At 45.0% G+C, this 12,694-nt stretch overlaps 1 protein-coding gene across 4 annotated transcripts in view; it reads right to left on the bottom strand.

The window, feature by feature from the left end:
- Window positions 1-3,726: 3,726 nt before the first annotated feature.
- LOC106589906 (phospholipid phosphatase-related protein type 5) overlaps window positions 3,727-12,694 on the bottom strand; it is a 62,785-nt gene continuing 53,817 nt past the window's right edge. For 2 of the 4 annotated variants that reach the window (XM_045691095.1, XM_045691096.1), the window contains 5 exons: window positions 11,135-11,255; window positions 10,474-10,724; window positions 6,821-6,997; window positions 5,177-5,304; window positions 3,727-4,694 (listed from right to left, as the gene is read on the bottom strand). In XM_045691095.1, coding sequence (XP_045547051.1) covers window positions 4,586-4,694; window positions 5,177-5,304; window positions 6,821-6,997; window positions 10,474-10,724; window positions 11,135-11,255 — 786 coding nt within the window. In that variant the 3' untranslated portion in view covers window positions 3,727-4,585. Of the gene's footprint in view, window positions 4,695-5,147; window positions 5,305-6,820; window positions 6,998-10,473; window positions 10,725-11,134; window positions 11,256-12,694 lie in introns of all 4 variants that reach the window. The other 2 variants (XM_045691097.1, XM_045691098.1) reach the window with 2 other exon arrangements.

Here is a 12,694-nt window from a genome sequence, read left to right on the forward strand (position 1 = left end):
GCTACATCCATTTTTGGACATTTAAAATAAGAATATACACCCATTGATTCTTGAAGAATATAACTTTATTAATGCCTCACAAGCTTAGTTACATTTTCAAACCCCACCAGAACCAAAAATATAAGCTTGTTTTATTCCTTTATTTGTAAAAAAATAAATATGCAATGATTAACAAACACTGTAGGGCCTCAAAACATGTTTAAAACTATCAGTTTGAGCTCATGGAATTTGAGAGTGAGTTCATTTCTCCATCCCTCAGCTACTTACCAAAATACTGTCGGGGAGTTCGCTTTGTTGTTGCTGGAACTGCAGATACACCTCTCTTTCAGGGAGAAATATGTTCATACAACACTAGGTGAAGCACCATACTGGATTGCTTTTCTCAGTGTCCTTACATTTCTTTTTGCTAAATTCTACTAGGAATCTCCATGAGTTAGAGTGGAATCATTATAGAAATGATACCTTCAGGGCTTAATCATATAAACATGTAATTGTTGAGAAGAATACGCTTTCTTCCAAACAGAGCTTCCAACAGCGCGGTGAAAATAACGAGAGCTTGTCAGCCTTGGTATAGCAATAGGCATTTATTTTTCTGACAAATCTATACAAAATAGAGGATACATCCTAATATGAATACAACATTATGATGAGTACCGTCTTCATGGAGACGGCTTTGTAAGAGGTTCTCAACGATTCCTCAGAATGCCTGAAGAACCACTAAGTTATGATGACTGCATAGTTATGGTAGGAGTATATGACAGCCAGGGAACCCTAAAAAAAAAAGTTTGGATCACCACATGAACAGTTAGGATGTTGTGTTTTTCAGACACACACACACACACACACACACACACACACACACACACACACACACACACACACACACACTTCAGTCAGTCACTCAAGTTGAGTCAATTGTTGATCACTGACTGTGTTAACAATGCGACTGTTATAGAATGTCACTTCATCTCTCTATGCTACAATCCAGCTAAAGTTAGATGTTTGCTACTCTTGCTCTTAACAGACAGTTTCAGGATGTTTGATGCTCTTGTTAGCGTGACTGATATAACATACAGTATAACATAATCAAACACAACAAGAAACCTGTATACCTTTAAGACACAATACACTCTTGCTCCAGTGTTCTAACTAGACTGGAGAGAGAATGGAGGGAGTAAAGGTGAAAGAGAGAATGAACGAGGGATCTAGATAGAGTGGTGAATATGGAAGAGAGGAGGTACAGTACAGATGTTCACCTGAAAAAGACGGGGTTGAAGAGAAGCCTGTATTCCCAAGTGAACATTGTTCCATTTCACTTTTGTTACAACAGATCGATAGTTTGATTTCAGGCTATTTAAGGAGAAGGAGAAGTATGAAAGGGGAAAGTGATGACAATGGGGATGAAGAGGAACACGAGGAAGAGGAGCAGGAACAAGAGAGCAGCGTCTGTGTAAACGGACAGCAGAAAAACTGCCATGCTAAGTGAAAGAGTGAACCACACTGACCTCGCAGCAACATTTCGCTTCATAAATATAAAAACGATAGAAATACATCAACAAGTAAACAAACCAGAAAAGTCCACTTCAATAGTGATAATGAATGACAGGTAGCCAGTCCACTTCAATAGTGATAATGAATGACAGGTAGCCAGTCCACTTCAATAGTGATAATGAATGACAGGTAGCCAGTCCACTTCAATAGTGATAATGAATGACAGGTAGCCAGTCCACTTCAATAGTGATAATGAATGACAGGTAGCCAGTCCACTTCAATAGTGATAATGAATGACAGGTAGCCAGTCCACTTCAATAGTGATAATGAATGACAGGTAGCCAGTCCACTTCAATAGTGATAATGAATGACAAGTAGCCAGTCCACTTCAATAGTGATAATGAATGACAGGTAGCCAGTCCACTTCAATAGTGATAATGAATTACAGGTAGCCTGTCCACTTCAGTATTGATAATGAATGTATATTTGAAGAAACATATCAAATGTATATTCCAGAATGTAGGAAAGTTATTGGGTGTTAGTAACTGGGCTGTTGCATCGTGACGTCTTGAGGGTTGTTTGAGCTATTCATGTCTGTTTGGTAACATTTTATCCACCTGTATAATAACAGTAATGTAATCATATGTTGTTACAGTATATCCAGTTGAATGTTACTCCGTGTCAGATGAGGGAAAACAACATCACATTACTATAGTGTGAAGCTACAGCAGAGGATAGACTAGTATTTAACTAAACTAAATATCCCCCAAAACACAAAATACACAACATATACTTAATCATATATTAGCATATACGCCTCTGGTAGTTAAACTGCGCCATCACCATCATCTGCAAAAGTACATCCTCTTTCACCACGTAAAAATATTTAAAAATCTTCTTAACCGTTCTTATTCCTTTGTCCTGGTTATTTTTCCTGAGTTTTACAAACAGCTCCTTTGATTCCATCGTTCAGTCACTGAGGACTTACAGTACCAGTCAAAAGTTTGGACACACCTACTCATTCAAGGGTTTTTCTTTCTTTTTACTATTTTCTACATTGTAGAATAATAGTGAAGACATCAAAACTGTGGAATAACATATGGAATCATGTAGTAACCAAAAAAAGTGTTAAACAAATCAAAATATATTTTATATTTGAGATTCTTCAAAGTAGCCACCCTTTGCCTTGATGACAGCTTTGCACACTTTTGACATTCTCTCAACCAGCTTCATGAGGTAGTCACCTGGAATGCATTTCAATTAACAGGTTTGCCTTCTTAAAAGTTAATTTCTGGAATTTCTTTCCTTCTTAATGCGTTTGAGGTGAATCAGTTGTGTTGTGACAAGGTAGAGGTGGTATACAGAAGATAGCCCTACTTGGTAAAAGACCAAGTCCATATTATAGCAAGAACAGCTCAAATAAGCAAAGAGAAACGACAGTCCATCATTACTTGAAGACATGATGGTCAGTCAATACGGAACATTTCAAGAACTTTGAAAGTTTCTTCAAGTGCAGTCGCAAAAACCATCAAGCGCTGTGATGAAACTTGCTCTCATTTGGACCGCCACAGGAAAGGAAAACCAAGAGTTACCTCTGCTGCAGAGGATAAGTTCATTACCAGCTTCAGAAATTGCAGCTCAAATAAATGCTTCACAGAGTTCAAGTAACAGACACATCTCAACATGAATTGCTGCAAAGAAACCACTACTAAAGGACACCAATAAGAAGAAGAGACTTGATTGGGCCAAGAAATATGAGCAATAGACATTAGACCGGTGGAAATCTGTCCTTTGGTCTGATGAGTCCAAATTTGAGATTTTTGGTTCCAACCGCCGTGTCTCGTGAAACGCACACACTTAACCAGCATGGCTACCACAGCATTCTGTAGCAATACGCCATTGCTGATTTTCAACAGGACAATGACCCAACACACCTCCAGGCTGTGTAAGGCCTATTTGACCAAGAAGGAGATAGTTTGGGATGAGTTGGACAGCAGAGTGAAGTAAAAAGCAGCCAACATGTGCTCAGCGTATGTAGGAACTCCTTCAAGATTGTTGGAAATGCATTCCAGGTGAAGCTGGTTTAGAGAATGCCAAGAGTGTGCAAAGCTGTCATCAAGGTAAATGGTGGCTACTTTGAAGAATCTCAAATATAAAATATATTTTGATTTGTTTAAAACTTTTTGGGTTACGACATGATTCCATGTGTGATATTTTATAGTTTTGATGTCTTCACTATTATTCTACAATGTAGAAAATAGTAAAAATAAAGAGAACCCCTTGAATGAGTAGGTGTGTCCAAACGTTTGACTGGTACTGTATATTGATCTCATCTTTCCACTGTGTTTTTAACATTTTTATCCACCGTGCCCTTCTTTCTGTGTCGTTCAACCACTGTTTAGTGTTCTCTGTCTGTACATTAAAGTAGAGTAGTAGAAGAAGAAAAGGAGGAGACCCAAAAGGAGAAGTGGAGACAAAACAATAGAACTGTGACGAAGGAAAAGGTACTGTAATTGCTTCCACAGCTCTTAGTAGTCTTGGCTTTGGTGAGCTTGTATTTGTACACCACTGGGTTATCTTGGGAAAAAATCTAAAGAGTAGGAGGCAAAAAAATACTTTTGATGAACTAGGTCGAGACAGACAGAGGGAAAGGACGCCATATCCGATCAAATCCGTTTAGCCCACAGAGGACTTAGCCGGTTACCATGGCCATGGCCTGGGTTGTCTCCATGGTGATTGAGACTAACCACAGATCTAGGATCAGATTCCCCTTACCCCCAACCCTAACCATACAAGGATGACAAGATATTTGACCATGTATTAATGGTTAGGGTAAACTTCTACCTACTTCAGGGTCATATTCGTTACTGCACACCGTAGCAAAATGTTTTGCAACGGAAAACAAAAACAAGCCTTTCTTATTGGACAAGTCCAGGTAGTCCCGCCCAGGTAAGGTTGTTTTGAGGTTGGATCTGGGTGATTTAGGTTCTAGGTTCCATGTTCTAGACCTGGGTGGAGAACGAGCGCCGGAGAGGGGGCCGCCCCTCAGGGTGGGCGGGGCAGGGGGCGTGGTGCTCGGAGACGGAGGGCAGGTCTAGACTTCGCTGGAGATGAAGCGCCGCGAGGGGAGGAGCACATCGGGAGGGGCGGGGCACAGGTATGGCTGATGGTCATGTGATCTCAGTGTATGGAAGTCTTGGAACCTGGGGGAGGGGAGAGAGAAGGAGAGAACAAGGTCAGGAGGCAAGAAGGATAGGAATGTGTTAAAGAATTAGAAGTACAGGGTGACAGAGGGAAATAATACAAATAGGATTGGAAGATTTAAAGAGGTATAGGTCTGTGTTGGGAGGGGATGGGACAAGGTTTAGACAGATCGGGTTTCATAAAGCTGGAAAAGGGGAGGATATTATTATTGAACAGTATAATCTATTTTAACTTGATTTCTCCCGGTTAATCATAAGGGATATGAGGGTTAACCAGGCGAGAGAACACATGTAACAACCAAACCAATAAACTAAAGAGACCCATAAAAAAATACCCTTCTTGTAAGAATGAATATGAACGAATGAATTGATTGAATTCACATTCATATTTGAATTCATATTTACAAGAGATTTGAGGACGGCTCATTTTATGAGAACACTTTCCCCTGTGACCCCCAGCCCTTACCTGAGGGCAACTTAACTTTTCAAGTGGACTCTCCACGCGAGGTAGGGTGGACAGCGGCATGCCGTGGGGGGGCTGAGGGCGCTGGGGGGGCAGCGGGGGCAGGGCTGACGCCGTCTGCTGGAAGTTGTTGATCACACATGTCACCTGGTAGAGAGAGGTGGAGTTTGAAAGAGGGATGGAAAGACAGACAGAGAGAGAGAATGAGAGCGATAGATGTAGAGAGAAGGGGTAGGGAGAGAAGGAAAGAGAGAGTAGGAGAGAGAGAGAGAGAGAGAGTCTGTAAAAATGTGCTGCCAAAGTCAAGTTATTTAAAGTGATGTAAATTGAAACATTGCAGCTCTAACTTGAAACTGAATGGGTAATGCACAAAATCCCCAATGTCCCCATCCCCACCCGTACACCCACCATTTCCCCCATCTCCCCATCTAGCCTTCATCCCCACCCGTACACCCACCATTACCCCCATCTCCCCATCTAGCCTTCATCCCCACCCCTACACCCACCATTACCCCCATCTCCCCATCTAGCCTTCATCCCTACCTCTACACCCACCATTACCCCATCTCCCCATGTAGCCTTCATCCCCACCCCTACACCTACCATTACCCCCATCTCCCCATCTAGCCTTCATCCCCACCCCTACACCCACCATTACCCCCATCTCCCCATGTAGCCTTCATCCCCACCCCTACACCCACCATTACCCCCATCTCCCCATGTAGCCTTCATCCCCACCCCTACACCCACCATTACCCCCATCTCCCCATGTAGCCTTCATCCCCACCCCTACACCCACCATTACCCCCATCTCCCCATCTAGCCTTCATCCCCACCCCTACACCCACCATTACCCCCATCTCCCCATCTAGCCTTCATCCCCACCTCTACACCCACCATTACCCCCATCTCCCCATCTAGCCTTCATCCCCACCCCTACACCCACCATTACCCCCATCTCCCCATCTAGCCTTCATCCCTACCTCTACACCCACCATTACCCCCATCTCCCCATGTAGCCTTCATCCCCACCCCTACACCCACCATTACCCCCATCTCCATCTAGCCTTCATCCCTACCTCTACACCCACCATTACCCCCATCTCCCCATCTAGCCTTCATCCCCACCCCAACACCCACCATTACCCCCATCTCCCCATGTAGCCTTCATCCCTACCTCTACACCCACCATTACCCCCATCTCCCCATGTAGCCTTCATCCCCACCCCTACACCCACCATTACCCCCATCTCCCCATGTAGCCTTCATCCCCACCCCTACACCCACCATTACCCCATCTCCCCATCTAGCCTTCATCCCCACCCCTACACCCACCATTACCCCATCTCCCCATGTAGCCTTCATCCCCACCCCCACCCCTACACCTACCATTACCCCATCTCCCCATCTAGCCTTCATCCCTACCTCTACTCCCCCAGTCCCTTCACTAGGAAGACAGCGATGGCCCCTCCGGTCAGGTATCCAACCAGGACGTTACCCACCCTTACCCATCACCCCTACCCACCACCCCTACCCCCACTTCTACCCACCACCCCTACCCGCCACCCCTATCCACCACCCCTACCTGCCACCCCTACCCTCCACCCCTACCCTCCACCCCTACCCCCTACCCCCATTTCTACCACTTCCCCAGTCCCCTCACCAGGAAGGCAGCGATGGCACCTCCGGTCAGGTATCCAGCCAGGACGTCACCCCAATGGTTCCTGTACTCCGTAACCCTCACCACCCCCACCAGCACAGCCAGGGACAGGAGGGTCAGACACAGGGTGGGCTTGGTCAGCCGGGTGCCCTTTGTACGGAACACCAGCGTCACGTACATCTGAAACACACACACAGAAAGGAATAGTTCCTTTAAAAGCTACTCTGCAGACACACACACACAGAGGTGGAGGTTAAGATGCAAGCAGAGATATAAAGTCTAGATATACAGTACCTCCACAGAAGTGAACACAGAGCTATAAAGGCTAGATATGCAGTACCTCCACAGAAGCACACACAGAGCTATACATTCTAGATATACAGTACCTCCACAGAAGCACACACAAAGCTATACATTCTAGATATACAGTACCTCCACAGAAGCACACACAGAAGCACACACAGAGCTATAAAGTCTAAATATACAGTACCTCCACAGAAGTACACACAGAGCTATACAGTCTAGATATACAGTAACTCCACAGAAGCACACACAGAAGCACACACAGAGCTATAAAGTCTAAATATACAGTACCTCCACAGAAGTACACACAGAGCTATACAGTCTAGATATACAGTAACTCCACAGAAGCACACACAGAGCTATGGAGTTTAGATATACCTCCACAGACATACACACAGATATACAAGTCTAAATATACAGTACCTCCACAGAAGCAGACAGAGCTATAGAGTCTAGATATACAGCACCTCCACAGAAGCACACACAGATATATAAATTCTAGATATACCCTCTATCTCAACATAAGCACATAGAAATGTACGGAAACATACAAGGTTTTACTGCTAACCTACAAAGCATTACATGGGCTTGCTCCTACTTATCTTTTCGATTTGGTCCTGCCGTACATACCTACACGTACGCTACGGTCACAAGACGCAGGGCTCCTAATTGTCCCTAGAATTTCTAAGCAAACAGCTGGAGGCAGGGCTTTCTCCTATAGAGCTCCATTTTTATGGAATAGTCTGCCTACCCATGTGAGAGATGCAGACTCGGTCTCAACCTTTAACTTGTTATGGATAGGGGGCAGTATTTTCACGGCCGGATAAAAAACGTACCCGATTTAATCTGGTTATTACTCCTGCCCAGAAACTAGAATATGCATATAATTAGTAGCTTTGGATAGAAAACACTCAAAGGTTTCTAAAACTGTTTGAATGGTGTCTGTGAGTATAACAGAACTCAAATGGCAGGCCAAAACCTGAGAAGATTCTGTACAGGAAGTACCCTGTCTGACCATTTCTTGGCCTTCTTTGTCATCTCTATCCAAAACAGAGGATCTCTGCTGTAACGTGACACTTTCTAAGGCTCCCATAGGCTCTCAGAAGGCGCCAGAACGTTGAATGATGACTCTGCAGTCTCTGGCTGAAAAACAGTAGCGCATTTGGATAGTGGTCGATCTGAGAACAATGAGACGGGCGTGCGCCGGCGCGTCGCCCTTCGTTACCCTTCGGATAGTGTCTTGAACGCACGAACAAAACGCCGCTATTTGGATATAACTATGGATTATTTGGAACCAAACCAACATTTGTTGTTGAAGTAGAAGTCCTGGGAGTGCATTCTGACGAAGAACAGCAAAGGTAATCCAATTTTTCTTATAGTAAATCTCAGTTTGGTGAGTACCAAACTTGGTGGGTGTCAAAATAGCTAGCCTGTGATGGCCGGGCTATCTACTCAGAATATTGCAAAATGTGCTTTCACCGAAAAGCTATTTTAAAATCGGACACCGCGATTGCATAAAGGAGTTCTGTATCTATAATTCTTAAAATAATTGTTATGTTTTTTGTGAACGTTTATCGTGAGTAATTTAGTAAATTCACCGGAAGTGTTCGGTGGGAATGCTAGTTCTGAACGTCACATGCTAATGTAAAAAGCTGGTTTTTGATATAAATATGAACTTGATTGAACAAAACATGCATGTATTGAAAACATAATGTCCTAGGAGTGTCATCTGATGAAGATCATCAAAGGTTAGTGCTGCATTTAGCTGTGGTTTTGGTTTTTGTGACATTATATGCTAGCTTGAAAAATGGGTGTCTGATTATTTCTGTCTGGGTACTCTCCTGACATAATCTAATGTTTTGCTTTCGTTGTAAAGCCTTTTTGAAATCGGACAGTGTGGTTAGATAAAGGAGAGTCTTGTCTTTAAAATGGTGTAAAATAGTCATATGTTTGAAAAATGGAAGTTTTTGGATTTTCGAGGAGTTTGTATTTCGCGCCACGCCCTATCATTGGATATTGGAGCGGTGTTCCGCTAGCGGAACGTCTAGATGTAAGAGGTTTTTAAGTCTTTACTGAAGACTCATCTCTTCAGTGGGTCCTATGATTGAGTGTAGTCTGGCCCAGGAGTGTGAAGGTGAACGGAAAGGCTCTGGAGCAACGAACCGCCCTTGCTGTCTCTGCCTGGCCGGTTCCTCTCTCTCCACTGGGATTCTCTGCCTCTAACCCTATTACAGGGGCTGAGTCACTGGCTTATTGGTGTTCTTCCATACCGTCCCTAGGAGGGGTGCGTCACTTGAGTGGGTTGAGTCACTGATGTGGTCTTCCTGTCTGGCTTGGTGCCCCCCCTTGGGTTGTGCCGTGGCGGAGATCTTTGTGGGCTATACTCGGCCTTGTCTCAGGATGGTAAGTTGGTGGTTGAAGATATCCCTCTAGTGGTGTGGGGGCTGTGCTTTGGCAAAGTGGGTGGGGTTATATCCTTCCTGTTTGGCCCTGTCCGGGGGTATTGTTGGATGGGGTCACAGTGTCTCCTGACCCCTCCTGTCTCAGCCTCCAGTATTTATGCTGCAGTAGTTTATGTGTCGGGGGGCTAGGGTCAGTCGGTTATATCTGGAGTATATCTCCTGTCTTATCCGGTGTCCTGTGTGAATTTAAGTATGCTCTCGCTAATTCTCTCTTTCTCTCTTTCTCTCTCGGAGGACCTGAGCCCTAGGACCATGCCTCAGGACTACCTGACATGATGACTCCTTGCTGTCCCCAGTCCACCTGGCCGTGCTGCTGCTCCAGTTTCAACTGTTCTGCCTGCGGCTATGGAACCCTGACCTGTTCACCGGACGTGCTACCTGTCCCAGACCTGCTGTTTTCAACTCTCTAGAGACAGCAGGAGCGGTAGAGATACTCTCAATGATCGGCTATGAAAAGCCAACTGACATTTACTCTTGAGGTGCTGACTTGTTACACCCTCGACAACTGTGAATATTATTATTTGACCATGCTGGTCATTTATGAACATTTGAACATCTTGGCCATGTTCTGTTATAATCTCCACCCGGCACAGCCAGAAGAGGACTGGCCACCCCTCATAGTCTGGTTCCTCTCTAGGTTTCTTCCTAGGTTCTGGCCTTTCTAGGGAGTTTTTCCTAGCCACCGTGCTTCTACACCTGCATTGCTTGCTGTTTGGGGTTTTAGGCTGGGTTTCTGTACAGCACTTTGAGATATCAGCTGATGTAAGAAGGGCTATAAATAAATTTGATTTGATTTGATTCACACTTCAAAACACTGATATCAGAAAACATATCTATTATTCCCGGTGTCACACTTTATTCCTTCCCCTCTAACATCCCCCTAGTTCATACCACTGTGTAGACAGCAGAGTAGATGCTGAGGGCCGCGTCCTTGGAGGGGAAGGACTTGCGTGCGGACGCCACCAGGTAGGGGTTCCCGGTGCAGGCGCGACGCTCTGTGATGTACTGCATGGGGGACTGGCAGCCCAAGACTGTGTAGTTGGGGCGGCAGGCAGACAGGAAGTGAGGGGTCTGGTTTCCTGTCACCACCTGGCCTGCGTTGGCGAAGATGGTGGTGGCGAAGAGGCCAAAGGAGTAGACGCCTGAGGGGGTGGAGGAGGAGAAGGGGGGTGGAGGAGGTGGAGGGTGAGGGGAGAGGATGGGGGAGGAGAGAGAGAGGGATAGGAAGAGAGGGAGAGGAGAAGGGAGAAATAGAGAGACAGACGAGAGGGCAGAGAGAGATAAAACCTTTAATTCTATGCTGAATGACAGTAGTGAGGCAGCATGCCCAATATACACCAGGTTCAATATGGTCTAATGTACAGTGGGATCTAGAGGAAAAAGAAACGCACACCTATTAAGGCGAGGTGCTGGCTGGCGGAGTAGAAAACTTGAAAATACTCTAGGAGCTCAGATGCAAAAATGTAATATCCAACGTTTCCACAGCCAAGCTGTCTTCATCAGGGTATAATGTTATGAATCATGTACAGTGGGACCTATAGGCAAGGCTCACCCAGGAAGCGTACTATCCTGCGGAGGAGGGGGTTGAAGTAACAGCAGTCAGCCGTCACAATGGTCTTCTCCTGAGCCCCCTCCGCTTTCACAAAGAACGTTGTCACCTCTCCAATCAGAATCTACAGACAGACGGACAGATGGACGGATGGACAGACGGACAGAGAGAACGGCAGAGAGGTTAGTGTAAAACACCGAAAGAGCTACGAGCAAATCCAAACCCACTAGTTAAGAATGGTCTCCTGTATTTGTTCACAGTATACTCAGTTCTTGTATATGGCATTATTTATGGCTAGTTTCAGCCAGCCACAGTAACCTATGTAGTCATACACTATTAACAGTACAACAAATGGAAGTATTCCATTCTGTTACAACTTTACGTACGTATGTGCGTGCGTGCGTGCGTGCGTGCGTGTGTGTGTGTGTGTGGGCCATGTAGTGGCAGAGGTCTGGGTCTTCTAATCATCTGTCAGAGTGTGAGAGTCACACTTGAAGGCTTGGCTGTCGTGAATAGCAGAGGAGAAGTGAGGGGAGGAGACGGGAGGAGACAAGAGGAGAGGAGGAGAGGTGTAGGGCTTTGTAGGATCCTTGATCCTTCCCTTGTGATGTCAGACTATCTGAAGTAATGTGAGAGCTGTGCAAGAGCGAGAACGATGTTTTTCAGATAGAAGCAACAGTATCTAGCATCAGAGAACACTCTTTTCAGGGATTCCCAAACTCTTTAGATACATTTTTCAAAAGCCTGGATGAATGCTGTAGTTCAATTAAATCTGATTACATACTGATCTAAACACATAATCTGTCTCTCTCTCTCTCCCTCTCTCTCTCTCCCCCTCTCTCTCCCTCTCCCCCTCTCTCTCCCTCTCCCTCAAAAGCCTGGATGAATGCTGTAGTTCAATTAAATCTGATTACATACTGATCAAAACACATAATCTGTCTCTCTCCCTCTCCTCTTCTCTCTCCCCTCTCTCTCCCTCTCCCTCAAAAGCCTGGATGAATGCTGTAGTTCAATTAAATCTGATTACATACTGATCTAAACACATAATCTGTCTCTCTCCCTCTCCCTCTCTCTCTCTCCCCCTCTCTCTCCCTCTCCCCCTCTCTCTCCCTCTCTCTCTCCCTCTCCCCCTCTCTCCCTCTCTCTCCCTCAAAAGCCTGGATGAATGCTGTAGTTCAACTAAATCTGATTACATACTGATCTAAACACATAATCTGTCTCTCTCTCTCCACCTCTCTCTCCCTCTATCTCTCCCTCTCCCTCTCTCTCCCTCAAAAGCCTGGATGAATGCTGTACTTCAATTAAATATCATTATATACTGATCTAAACACATAATCTGCCATGTAGAACCCTTTACACAGAGGGCTCTACATGGAACCCAAAAGAGTTCTACTTGGAACCAAAAGGGGTTCTACCTGGAACCAAAAAAGTTTATTCAAAGGGTTCTCCTATGGGGACAGCCAAAGAACCCTTTTAGAGTCTAGATAGCACCTTGTTTTCTAATAGTGTTCAGTATGCGGTGAGATTTAGCTATATGTAGCGTTTCAGCATCCCACGCTCCTA

The sequence above is a fragment of the Salmo salar genome, chromosome ssa12 (genome assembly GCF_905237065.1).
Source record: "Salmo salar chromosome ssa12, Ssal_v3.1, whole genome shotgun sequence".
In the NCBI taxonomy this organism is placed as follows: Eukaryota; Metazoa; Chordata; class Actinopteri; order Salmoniformes; family Salmonidae; genus Salmo; species Salmo salar.